The sequence below is a fragment of the Ursus arctos genome, unplaced genomic scaffold, assembly GCF_023065955.2.
Source record: "Ursus arctos isolate Adak ecotype North America unplaced genomic scaffold, UrsArc2.0 scaffold_8, whole genome shotgun sequence".
Lineage (NCBI taxonomy): Eukaryota > Metazoa > Chordata > Mammalia > Carnivora > Ursidae > Ursus > Ursus arctos.
Genome location: NW_026623100.1, coordinates 35,181,584 through 35,195,272, shown reverse-complemented (window position 1 = coordinate 35,195,272; position 13,689 = coordinate 35,181,584). Strand labels below are relative to the sequence as shown.

The 13,689-nt window shown below is 43.3% G+C and overlaps 1 protein-coding gene across 35 annotated transcripts in view; it reads left to right on the top strand.

The window, feature by feature from the left end:
* The window catches only part of ASPRV1 (aspartic peptidase retroviral like 1), a 107,206-nt gene that overhangs the window by 26,900 nt on the left and 66,617 nt on the right, over positions 1 to 13,689 (top strand). For 17 of the 35 annotated variants that reach the window (XM_057309473.1, XM_057309474.1, XM_057309457.1 and 14 more), the window contains one exon: positions 2,348 to 2,482. Coding sequence is in view for 15 of the 35 variants with exons in the window: in XM_057309457.1 (XP_057165440.1) it covers positions 2,348 to 2,482 (135 nt within the window). In the remaining 20 variants the exon portion in view is untranslated. Of the gene's footprint in view, positions 1 to 2,347; positions 2,483 to 3,956; positions 4,188 to 4,258; positions 5,604 to 8,061; positions 13,573 to 13,689 lie in introns of those variants that run through there. The other 18 variants (XR_007190759.2, XR_008958344.1, XM_048222465.2 and 15 more) reach the window with 4 other exon arrangements.

The window sequence follows — 13,689 nt, the reverse complement described above, 5'->3', positions numbered from 1 at the left end:
CTTAGCCAGGATAGCTTGTTGGGTGTAGCTATGGAGGAAGGGATAAAGTAGGGAGTAAAATGAGCTCAGCTCTGTGTCATTTTCTGCTCCTAGGAAGATGTAGGCACTTGTGTGCACACACCAGCCTACTGTGGCTTGTCACTTCCCTTTGAGAGTCAGTCTTACCCCTGGCTTCCCTGCAAGCCGTTTGGGGTTTAGTAGGAGGTGAAACACGGAATCTGAATTAGATAGCTTTGCTTTAAGTCTTTTTTTTTTTTTTTTTTGAGATTGTATTTATTCATTTGAGAGAGAGAGAGCACAGGCAGTGGGAGCAGCAGAGGGAGAGGGAGAAGCAGACCCCCTGCCGAGCTGGGAGCTCGACATGGGACTCAATCCCAGGACCTGGAGATCATGACCTGAGCCAAAGGCAGACGCCCAACCATCGGAGCCACCCAGGTGTCCCAGCCCTGCTTCAAATCTTACAGATCTGCAAGGCGGAAGTGTGCGTCCCAGGATCTGTTTCCCGTGTGCTGAAATAAGGAATCCCATCCAGGTGTATAGAGGTTTCCCTCCATCCTTCTTGGGCCCCTTCAGGTTGCCTTGATCTTAAGCTTTTGTCTTTTTCTCCTATCACTGGCCTGGCATCTGGAAAGAGAAGGGAGAAGGGTGAGGAAGGAAGGGGAGAGTTAAAGAACTTGTAGGGGTAGGTGGATTTGTGGTCCTTAAATCCTTTCTGGAACAAAGTGTAGGGGTGCCTGGGTGGCTCATTTGGTTGGGTGTCTGACTCTTGATTTCAGCTCAGGTCATGATCTCAGGGTGTGGAGCCTGTTTGGGATTTTCTCTCCCTTTCCCTCTGCCCTCCCCCCCAACAAAATAAATAAATGAAAGTGTAGGTGTGGGGAGAAGGATGAGTAAAAGGTTGCCAGTACCACTTGTCTGGCAGTCAGCCTGGACCCTTGGTTGGTATTGTCAAGTTCTTTCTGTGCTGTTCCTCTATCCCATTTAAAGCATAAGCATATATACACATGTAATTTCATATCAATGGAATCGTATCTTAATACCATTTTTCTTCTTTATACCATTTTGTAATCTTTATTCACCTTTCCCCCTGCTTTATTGAGATATAATTGACATATAACATTGTGTAAGTTTAGGGTGTACAATGTGATTTGAAACACATATATTTTTAAATTGTTATCATAATATGGTTAACACATCCATCACCTGACATAGTCCCCTGCTTTGTGTGTGTGTGGTGAGAATCTTTTCTCATTCTGTAGTTTGTTGTAGACACCTTTATTTATTTATTTTTTAAAGATTTTTATTTATTTATTTGACAGAGAGAGAGACACAGCGATGTTGTAGACACCTTATTATGTAAATGCATGTAGAATAAATGGGTAAATTATATTTCAATGTGTGGATGTACCATAATGCTTTTTATTCTTTAATATTTAATCTGTTTATCTTATCTGTTATCTGTGGGGCCTTCCCTGACTCCCTTATTTAAAATTGTAGCAAACCCTCTTTCTTTCTTATCTCCCTTCTTTCCTCTATTTTTGTCTATAGCATTTAACACCACCTGATATACTATATACTTTTCTAATTTGTTTATTGCCCAACACCTTCGCTAGAATGTAAACTCCATGAAGACAGAGATTTTTTTTCTTCTTTTTTTTTTTTTTTTTAAGATTTTATTTATTTGACAGAGAGAGAGAGACAGCCAGCAAGAGAGGGAACACAAGCAGGGGGAGTGGGAGAGGAAGAAGCAGGCTCATAGCAGAGGAGCCTGATGTGGGGCTCGATTCCTTAACGCCGGGATCATGCCCTGAGCCAAAGGCAGACGCTTAATGACTGAGCCACCCAGGCGCCCCTTTTTTTCTTCTTTTTTATTCACTGCTCTCTAGCTGTTACGTAGGACAGTTCCTGGTACACAGTTGGTGTTCAATAAATATTTGTTGAATGAATGAACTTGTTGGACTTTTGGTGTATTTGTTGGACTTTTTATTTGCAGTATTTTTTTAAAGCAATCTCTGCACCCAATGTGGGGCTCAAACTCAGGACCCTGAGATCAAGAGTTGCACACTCTATTGACTGAGCCAGCCAGGTGCCCCTATTTGCAGTATTTTATTATTATGTACATTCTGTGATAAACACCCTGTATATAATCTTTGTACACTTGTCTGCTTATTTCCTTAGGATAAATTCTAAGAAATAGAATGGCTCAGTTAAGGGATATGCACACTTACAATGTTGATTCATGGAACCAACTATCCTTAAGAATGTTAACTTCTACCAATAGCACATGAGATTGCCTACATTGTCAGTAATACTGGGTTGTATGTTTTTCATCTTCCCCATCTGACAGGTGAAAAGTGGTCTTGTCACTGTAATATGGTAGTTGAGAATGTGACTGATAGATGTGATATGATATGGTATGTGACTCTGGAGCCAGCCTGCTGGGGCCTGAATTCTGACTCACCCACTTACTGTGTGACTTTGGGTAAGTCATTTAATTTATGTCTTTCTCAGTTTCATCTTTGATAAGGTAAGCGTAGTGATAGCACCTGTTTCAGGAAGAATAAGTCAATTTACGTAAAATGCTTCAAATAGTAATGGAGACATGTCACTCAATAAGTACAACTTAATATTTTTTTTATATTAAAGATTGAACATCTTTTCAAATGTATTTTGGACATTTATATATTTTTTTGAGTCACCTATTAATATCTTTTACATATTTTCCAGTAATATTTTCTTAATAACTTATAAGAGGTAAAGTGTTGACTATAATATATAGTGCAGAATTGTTCCTAGTTTGTCATTTATCTTTTGACTGTATTTATGCAATTTTTTTCTTTTGGGAAGCTTTACATTTTTAGGTAGTCAAAATCATCTTTTTTCTTAGAGTTTTTCCTGCTGCTAGGCCAGTATTTAGAAAAGGCATGTCTCCCTACCTCAAAAATGTAAAAAATACTCATTCTCTTTGAGTACTTGGTGTGTTTGTGTGTGCGTGTGCACATGTGGACATTTAAATCTTTAAATTTAATCGTTAAGTCTTTGATCCATCTGGAATTTATTTTGATACGAAGATAGCAGTTGAGATCTAGCTCTGTTTCTTTTCAGTTGTGTACTGTCCCAGACCTATTTATTAAAGAAGAAAGACTAGGAGCCTTTAATCTTTTCTCCCCTCCCCTAATCTGAAAGTAAGATATCCTAGAGTTAGAGGATCTCCATCTCAGAGAATGAGTTTCGTGTTTGGACTCAGTCACTCAGTTGCTAAGCTGTGGGATGAATATGCTGTGTAAAGCAGTTTGGGATCAGAACTCACAGCCTGACTAAGCCTTGAACTGCTGCATTCACTAGTGTAGCTTCTCCGCTGCCTGTTCTCTGGAGCTTGAGGATCTTCTAAATGGATCTTAGCTTGAGGACTGCTTTGAAAGGGCCTTTGTTAGTTTGGAATGATAAGTTCTGTGTTTTTAAAAAACAAATGAAGTGATTGTAGTGGATATTTCCTCACTCTAGCCTATTAGTAGGGTATTGATGAGGGGGTATTGAATGGTAATGAACACACTGTGTTCTACTTGTGCCCTTATCAGCTCTTTTTGGCACTCTCGTCCCATCAGGTTCTTCCCTCTGACTCATGGTGGAGGGAGAGCCATTCCTATATAACAGAGCGTTCGTATATCCCATGGCAGCTGTCATCTGCCAAAGACGTCGAAGAAGGGTAGCTGACTCTTACTGCCATATGTTAATGTGTCAGCAACTGTTCCAAGCACCTTACATATATAAAGTTTTTATGAGATTGGTGCTCTGTACTGGATTGAATAGTGTCCTCCCCAAAATTCATGTCTGCCCAGAACCTATGAATGTGATCTTATTTGGAAATAGGATCCTTGTAGATGTAATCAAGTTAAGATAAAGTCATAGTGGATTAGGATGGGCCCTAATCCAGTGACTGGTGTTCTTATATGAAGAGGGAGATATATAGAGGGAAGACGTTGATGCGAAGATGGAAGCAGAGATTGGAGTTGTGCTGCCACAAACCAGGGAATGTCAAGAATTACTGGCAACCATCAGAAGCTGGAAGAGGCAAAGAAAGATTCTCCCCTGGAGTCTTCACAGGGAGCATGGCCCTGCCGAAACCTTGAATTTGGACTTCTAACTTCCAGAACTGTGAGAGAATAAATGTCTTTTGTTTGAAGCCACCCACTTTGTAGTGTTTGTTATAGCAGCCCTAGGAAACCAACACCTGCTCTTTTATTATCTCCATTTTCAGATAAGGAAACAGGCCCAGAGAGATCAGATACTTTGAGATCTGTCTAGGCCACTGCTCTGCTGGCGGGGCACTTACTCTGAAGTTCCTCATGTTGCTGTTGTCAGCTCTGCATCTTCACCATGCCCGTCACACCTTCTGGTAGTGCTGGGACTGAGCTCCTGGAAGGCTCCTTCTCTAACACAGCAGGCCACAGCCTTTCCCCATTCTTGCCCATTTCATGCCCTAAAGGAGAAACTCCTCTCAGAGGCTTCTGGCTGTAGCCTGATTATTTCAGCAGGTTGCTTTGTGGCCCCACACCTCCAGGTGAAATCAGGTTTTTGTTTTTCATTTCCATGCAATGTCAGAGAAACGTGGGTGACACTTGTGGAGAGGGTCACTCAGCTGCTTCTGGCAGTTATTTTTATGCTTTGCGTTTCTGGCTTGCTATCCTTCCTAGAATTCCTGTCAGTAGACAACTCAAGTCTTTTTGTTTTGGAGCTTCAGAATGTCACACACAGCTCACATGGCACATATCACAGTTCATGGCTGTGAGCAGAGAAGGAGCAGCGTCATGGCTGCATTGACTCTGAGGGCCCCGGTCACCTGTTCTTGATAAACCCAACACATCCCTGTGGCTCTCTTCTCTGCCAAAGTGAGTGGGGGGCGGATAAGGATATTATCTGACCCAGCCCACCCCCCTAAACAGCTCCTTGTTTGCCCATGACCTCTTTTGCTGGCATCCCAGAAGGGATCTCCTCCCTCTGCATCCCATTGCTGGCTGCAGAATCTTGCCTACTTTCCAATACGAACCTTTTGCTTTGGATCCTGCTCTGATTTTTATTTATTTGAGAGAGCGAGAGAAAGCAGGAACAGGGGGAGGAGAAGAGGGAGAAGGACAAGTGACAGAAAGTGCAAGCAGAGGGAGGAGAAGATGGAGAGGGACAAGCAGACTCTGCACTGAACACGGAGCCTTAGGTGGGGCTCGATCCCACAACCCCGAGATCATGACCTGAGCTGAAACCATAAGTCAGACGCTCAACCCACTAAGCCACCCAGGCGCCCCAGTCCTGCTCTTATTCTTAACAACTCTCACTAGACTGAGCTCCAGGGACTCAGGAACCATATTTGTTTTGTTTGCTGCTGTATCCCAGGATTGAGCAAAGACCTGACACTTCTCTAGCCCCTCAAGAAATATTTATTGAATGAAAAATTGAATATTGGCCTTGAAGCTTTGGAATCCTGGTTTTCCTTGCTTCTTGATAAAGCTAAGGACCAGATTAAGAACTTCAGAGGCCTAAGCAATAGAAAGATTATGTTGTCCCTCAAATTTCAGCCCTCAGTATGTATTTCAAAAACAAACACAAAATCAGTATAAGGAAATCCAGTGAAGTATAAAGAAAATAGAGCAAAATTCTGTTTTTTACCATGGTGACTAATTAGATAAGTATAATTTAAAACATTTGCTATTACTGTCTCTGCTTTGCCAGTTCTCTAAGCCCATGCTTTTGGATAATCCTGCCTGGACCAATCCTTTTCTCCCCTTGACTTCACCTTCACTTCCTCTTTATTCCATCTGCTAAAGTTGCCAGCCAGTCCCTTTGACCCCAGAGGGGCGTCTGGCTCTTGAGACCCCAGCCTAGGCTAAGTTCCCTGGGCTCCCTGGGGGCTTGCCAAGAAAGTCAAGTAGAGCACGCACACTGCTAAAGAGTACCTTAGAGAACTTCCATGCTGAATTGTGATTTATAGTCAGCATAGCACATTGTGCCAAGTGATTACACTTGGGCCATTTTTAGTTGTAATAATCTGCTTCTGTGATCCTATATGTGGAAAGTCCAGAAATGTTCCTGTGGTCCTCTTTCCTGGATCACTGAGAAGTTAAGATGTAGTCCCACTCTGCCACCTGTATTAATCTGGCTTTGTTGAAACCATTCAGAGAAGCAAGGTATGATTCTGGAAGTGTAGAGCCCAGGCCTCCTACAGGCTATTCCAAGGCTGTGACCGTAATCAAATCTGTTGCTGTTTCATTTCAAAGAGCTTAAAATAGTGTTGGAAACCTCCTAGGAAAAAAAGCAGCACTGTAACTTCTTGGCTAAGGAAGTGGTGTGTGCTGGCCAGAGCAGATGCGGTAGCCAAGGCTCCCAAGTTCTTTTCTGGACCTGTTGATTTGAGGTGTGATATTCGGCAACCTGAGCTGTGGTCCTATAGCTCTGATGGTTCATCTTCAGCACAGAGAGTGATGTGGGCCATGCCTGTGGAGAGAGAGGCTGACATTGGTCCCCTATGATCTAGGGGAACCTCATGATTAGGTGTCTTTTCTTTCATTCGAATATCTAGTTCTTTTTACAATTTTTACAAAGATTTTATTTAGAGAGAGAGAGTGAGAGCGAGTGAGGGGAGAGGCAGAGAGAAAGGGAGAGAGAAAATCTCAAGTAGATTCTATGATGAGCAAGGGGCCCAACTCGGGGCTGCATCTCACCACCCTGAGATCATGACCTGAGCTGAAATCAAGAGTCCGATGGTTAACCAACCGAGCCACCCAGACACCCCTAATTTTTAAATTTTTAAAAAGGTTTTTATTACGTAATCTCTGAACGCAGTGTGGGGCTCAAACTCACAACCCTGAGATTAAGAGTTGCATGTGCACTGAGCCAGCCAGGTACCTGTCTAGCTTTCCTTTTTTAATGTAGAAATCCTCCCCCTCCCCCACAGAATTAATATAGGATTAATATCATACACATTTTACTTGAATTCATTTAATCAGAATTGCTTTCCTTTTAGTGGTGTGATTAGATCAGTTCTTTTTTTTTTTTTTTTTAAAGACTTATTCATTGAGAGAGTGCATGAGCAGGGAGAGGGAGACAAGCAGACCCCTTGCTGAGCAGGGAGCCTGATGTGTGGCTTGATCCTAGGACCCAGAGATCATGACCAGAGCCGAAATCAAGAGTCGGATGCTTAACTGATGGAGCTACCCAGGCACCCCTGATCAGTTCTTCTAAGGGATGGGAACTTTGATAGGGTTTAGGAACAGAAGGTTAGGTTTGTGTGGGGCACACACCTTGGCCTTGGACAGCCAGAGAGTAACATTAGGGCACCAGGTGCACGATAAGCCAGATGGGGGAGAACAAACTCCTATCCTTGGAGAGCCAGGCATGTATTAGATGCTTTTCATGTATTTTCTTATTTAATTATCATAATGGAAACCAATAAAGTATCATCTTCCCTTTTGCACACGGGCAAGCTCAAAGTCAAAGAAGTTACGTAACTTGCCCAAGGTCAGACAGCTAATAAAAGGCTGAGCTAGGATTTATTTCTCCTCAGGTCTGTCCAGTTCCAAAGCCCATGCTGTTTTCACAGAGCTCTTCTGTCTCTGACAAGATTTTAAGGAAAGAAGAGAAGATGGAGAGATGACATCTTCTGCCTCACAGTTTTACTCGTTGAGGCGTGTTCAGCCAGAGCATCGTGTTTATAGAATGCTAGGTTCTCTATATAGAGATGCTGCAACAACATATGTGGGAAGGATACCAATCGGCTCTAGGGGAGGATTTAAAAAAAGCCTTTGTTCTTTACCTCGAAGTTTTCATTGCAGTGTAATCCACAAGTGTCAAAACACCACTGTTAACTCTGGTGTACTGCTTAAGAGGCCCTGTCCTATTCTCCAAATAAAATTTGTTGATATGTCCCAAGGAGTAAGCCATGATGGGGGCAGAGGTGAGGGTGTGGTGTGCCCTTACTGTATGTACTGGAGCTGGTGACACCTGTTATGTGACTATTACAGTGAATTATTACTGAGTAAACAAGAGGTGTCTCTCTTTTGCCTTTCTAAGGGAGACCAGATGGCACTGGGTGCTGGCCCAGGTCCAGGAGAGCCTGGCCTCTGGGCTGGCAGAGGAGACAGCTTGAGTGTGTCAGGTGATGGAATAAGAAGAGACAAGGCTGGACTATCAAGAGGTAGAGTTTCAGGGGCACCAAGAATGTGTGCTGCTGCTCGAAGACTTGCTTCAGCTCTTTGCTAGTGCTTGGAATTCCACAAGTGAAATTTATTTCCCTTGATTTAAGTCTTTGAGACACTATTGAAAATGAGAGTCCAGGAAGGGGTCTGATTGTGAAGCATTTTGGTCATGTAAGTGGAGGTGTGAATGAGTGGCTGTGATTGATTTCTGAGAACTGGACTAAGGCAGGGACAGAGAGGAAAGGGCACTCTGCCCTAGTCGTAGGGAAAGGAAGGAGACACTATTGAGTTTGAGATAAAGGCCCTGAAAAGAGAAGTTGGGTCCCTAAAGAAACACCTTGTTTTCTTTACAGTTTTGACTGAGAAGACAAGCAGCTGAAGGTGATGGGGATGGAGGCTTATGATTCCACGAGGGGGTGTTGGGTGGAGAGACTTCCCATGAACATGCTGGCTATTCAGGCATGATGATGTTTGGAGAACAGCTGACAGGCAGACTGTAACAAGGAGTGTAGGATCTTTGGGTCTGTGGTTTGCTGTGATGTCCTCAGACAAGACCGGCACAGATCTTAGGAAGTGGGAGGCAGCTTCCCAGAAGTGATGTAAAATGGTGGCGCAAAAGAGGCTGCTGATGACAACATGGGCAGGGCACTTCCTCAGAAGCCACTGGTCACAGACAACTTCTGGTCTTGATTTCCCAATGTGCTGTGCTGAGATAGGGCTTTACCAGAAAGCAAAATACACCATGTCAAAAGCAATGACAAAGCATTTGGGGTGTCCATGCAAAGGGGCAGTTCCCCCTTGTCCGCTTTGTGGAGCCAAAATAGCTAATCCAGAGGCTGCCAGAATAGCACCTGTGATTCAGAGCTACAACTTTTTTGGCCTGAATTCCTCCAAAAAGAGCCTTTCTAGTTGACTGTTCATCATCTTTCATCTAGCACTGCTTTCAAACAGCCTTTGTGATCTGAATTCTCACATCTTTTCTCCCCCAGGGAGCCTTTGACAGAAGCAACTCAAATCTCAGTGCCTTTTCCAGCTCCTCGCAGTTGGGTTCATGGATGCCCTTCACCTTCAGGCTTGAACTTTTACTGTGTCCATGTTCCTACCCTAAGTCTAGAGCATTTTGTTTGGACTCAGACTTTTGGTTTCATTCAGACCTCTGGGTTCCTTCTAGCACATTTCCCTAGAAGGCTATTCTAGGAATGGTCTCCACCCCTCACCTCCTGAAGTTTGCCAGGGTCTGGACCTCCCTCTTTAGTGGAATTAGTACAACTCTGTGGAGTTTCTAGATGTAGTATATCCCTTCATCTCTCCCCAACCATCATAGCCCCATACAGAAGGTCTGGTGATGTAGCTAGATCTGCTGATCGCCAGGATTTTGGAGCCAGTGCCCCCAGCAGGGAGGGACTCCTGGATAGGTGTACTATACTGTGAGTGACAGCTCTGTCCATTACTCTCTGCCTCTCTTCTATCTCACCTTTGTTTTGGCTTTTTCCTGAGAGGCTCAAGCTCTGTTCAGTTGCTCTTCTTGGACCCCCTAGCCTTGTCTAGGTCTATAACTCTGCTGTCAACCCCTCACCAGAGCCTGGGGCTTTTGCTTTCCAGCCTCTCCCAGGCCAGGTCCCTTCTCTGATACTAGAGACTTTTCTTCCCCACCCGCACCCCACTAGAGACTTTTCTTGCATCTAGGCTTCTGTGGGTAGAGTCTTGCCCATGCACAGATCTCCCAGTTTTTGACTATCCTGAACTCTGCCTCCTACTCTTTGGGCTAATTTGATGTCATGCTAGTCTGTTCAGCTGTACTTCTGGAACAAGCTTCTTAGCTTAGTTGGGGCCTGTCCTGAATTTCATGCTAGTTCTCCAAATGCCTCTGCCTCAGAAACAGCTTTTATTTTTAATTTAATTTTTTAATTTTTTTTTAAAGATTTTATTTATTTATTTGACAGAGAGAGAGACATCCAGGGAGAGAGGGAACACAAGCAGGGGGAGTGGGAGAGGAAGAAGCAGGCTCCCAGTGGAGGAGCCGGAGGCGGGGCTCGATCCCAGGACTCCAGGATCGTGCTCTGAGCCTAAGGCAGACGCTTAATGACTGAGCCACCCAGGCGCCCCCTCAAAAACAGCTTTTAATATGCATTTATAAAGCTTCAAAAGGGAGATAGAGAATATAACATTTTCCAAATGTATTTAACTAGAGAACCATTTTTTTTTTGAAGGAATATTAAAATTTCGCAGAATATGGTGTTTGCTGGAGCGTAGTTTTGGAAAGTATGAGGGCTTATCCTAAAGAAATGGACATCAAATTGGAGGAATTCCAGGTGAAGGTAATGTGACAGTCAGTGAAAAAGCACTATTTGGAGGTAGGAAATATCTCTTGGTGCTCTTCATTCAACAAATGGCTGGCTATTGAGTGCCTAGTATTGACTAGTCTTTCTGCTGGAATCACATCATGTGTTTGACTACCTACCTGTGTGTCCTCTGCATAAGGACAGCTCTGATCTGGAGTGTAGCTCTGTGGTGGGGAAGAGGTAGGGATTCTACATTCTTTCTCCCACATTCAGATCTTCTTCCTTTTTCCTCCAGTTAAAACAAGAAGTAGTGAATGGGGTGATGCCATCATCAGCTTCTGGATCCAAGGAAGGAGACCTCTCTGAGGCTGCTTTCCCCAAGTTTGACTTCTTCCAGGATTTCTCTAGCACTCCTGAGCACCCCTTCCATCTCACTCTGGAAGTATTCATCTCAACATCCGTCTCAAGTCTCACTGCTAGTTCAGGGTTTTGACTTCACATACGGGATCAGTGCCAAGTGGAATGGAGCTCATTCTTATGGAATAATTATGGCATTGTAAATTTTCTGCTTTGCCTATGAAATCCCTCTTTTACAGCTCATGGGTAGTCTAGACTATTATTTCTTTCAACCCTTCAGTGGAGAAAAACGCATGCACTGCAGGCAGGGCAGTCTTTCAGGTGGAGATCATTTAAATCTGGCAGGGTGGGTGACCAAGTGCCAGGAGCTCCAGCTGGCAGAGCTGGTACCAAAGAGGAAACTAGTCACTTCTTCTGTATGCCATTCTCAACCAGGATAGCCAGGAAAAGACCACTTGAAGTGGACAGATGTCTCTAAGACTCCTGATTAAGAAATTTTAGGTCCCTTTGAGACCCTGATGTATGTATGTGTCTTTACTGTCATGAATGAGATCTTCGGTTGGCCAATCTTAACTGAGTTGGATGAGCTAATCGTGAAACAAACTATATGCAAAGATTTAGCTTTGATCCTGCCCTTGGGTATGATGTTCATCCAGTAATTAGCATCCTCTACCCACAGGCCCCACCCCAGAGGCCTTGGTCCAGGGCCCTTGTCCATTCCTGCCACTTCCTCTGAAATGCCACAGTTTTAACTGAAGATCAGGGAGCAAACTCACTTACAGGAAGATTGAAAGAAGGCTTGAAATGGGCATTTAGAGGTCTTCAATAGAGCCAGTTATTTGGTCATCTGTTATAAGTATTAGTTGGCACATAACTATATAAATGTGTTAACTATAACTTCCTATAACTGTAGAAGGCTTGTTTTCCCCAGCAGGCTTCCTGCATGAAGGAAGCCTACATAAGATTCTATCCTTAGCCTCCTTCTCTCCTCCGTCTATATACTGTCCCTGGGTGATATCACCTGTGCTTATGGTTTTGGCTACCACTGATATGTCAGAAACTCTTAAATCTCCCTCTCCAACCTAAATCTCTCTTCTGCATTCCAGACTCATGATGGCCAAACTCTATTACCATCATAACCTGGGTGGCTCTTAGGTATTTCAAACTCAGCATGTCTCAAGCCAAATTATATTTTTCATTATGCCATCCTCTTCCCCTATTCTCCTATTCCTTTCTATTCCTATTCCTCCTTGGTTCTTAGGAGCATCACCATTCAAGGTCATTAGTAAACTTGCTTCTGCATCGCTGTCTTCCACTATTTCCCCACCAGGAATTAAGAAGGCTCTGACTGTACTGTAAGATGTTTAGAATGTCCCTTCCTCCTACCCTCCCTCACTTGTGTATGAGCACACTCTTTCTCTCTCTTTGTTTCTGTCTTGCTGGGGTTCTTGTCTACAAGATGTCTATAGTTGAATTCAATAGAGAAGTTAACAAATAGGAAAAAAAAAAGAACGATTGAAGGTTACACTGCAGTTCAGATTCTAGGTAAAATGGAAGTTTTGGAAAGGAATCATCTGAGAGCTAAAACCTTGGGAGAAAGCTTCATGGAAGAGATGAGAGTTGACCGAGGACACGCTAAGGATAGGGACCAGAACACCTCTACAGGAGCATGTGGAATGGGGAAGGGATGGGGTATAATCCTCAGCTTATTTTTTGTGCAAGCAGAGTAATTGGCACCTCCCCCAGTGGTTTCTTCTGTAAATCACCACAGAACCTCATGTAGTTTGGTCCTTTAAAAGTTTCTGAGGATTGAGTATCCTATTGTAACCCATTAGTTAGCTGGAACCATCTTTTCCCTTAAAAATTTGGCTCAAAGTGTCATTCTACAGCTTGTAGAGAGTCTGATTCCTTCACCCAGATTCTTCAAATTCCTTGGAGCTCATGTATTTATGGTCATTCTAATTTTGAGCTCTTGATTCTACTAAATTAGTTCATATTATAGATGGTCTTACCATTTCAAGTATGCTGTTCTCTTTCTATCCACATTCACCCAGATGTAGAACTCATATCTCCCAGCTAAATCCTTTGTGTGTATAGCAGACTTTATTAAAGATTTAGGGTAATGGAGAGTGTTTTACATTGCCACAAAGCAAGCAACTTAAATTCTGATACCAGCTATCCCTCCTCCTTTTTTTTTGTTTACCTCTCCATTAGGGATCCATCATTATTCATATCACCCATGTGATTGGTTTGGCCTCTTATAATCTTATCTTTCCTCTGCAAACCTTCCTAACTCTGTTGCCACTAAGCATTCCAGATACTTCTTACTCTATTATGCAAAGCAATTGAATTCTTCTCTCTCTTCCAAACTTTACTCTGTATGTCCAAAGCCCACTGGAATGGGTCTACTGAGTAAAAAGTTCATCTACTTCTTTAGCCACACAAGTATTTGTAGAAGCTTTGATATGTTCTTTCACATTATTCTTTCCTTTGAAAGCATTTCTTGTTTGGGGCGCCTGGGTGGCACAGTCGGTTAAATATCTGATTCTTGGTTTCAGCTCAGGTCATGATCTTAGGTCATGAGCTCAGGGTCATGAGCTCAGGGTCTGAGATCAAGCCCCGTGTCAGGCTCCAAGCTCAATGTGCCGTCTGCTTGAAATTCTCTCTCCCTCGCCCTCTGCCCCTCCTACCCATGTGGTCTCTCTCTCTCTCTCTTGCTCTCTCTCTCAAATAAATATTTTTTAAAAAGGCATTTCTTGTTTCTTTTTTATTTTTTTAAGATTTTTATTTATTTGAGAAAGAGAGAGCACAAGCAAGTGCACAAGCTGGGAGGAGGGGCATAGGGAGAGGGAAAGCAGACTCCA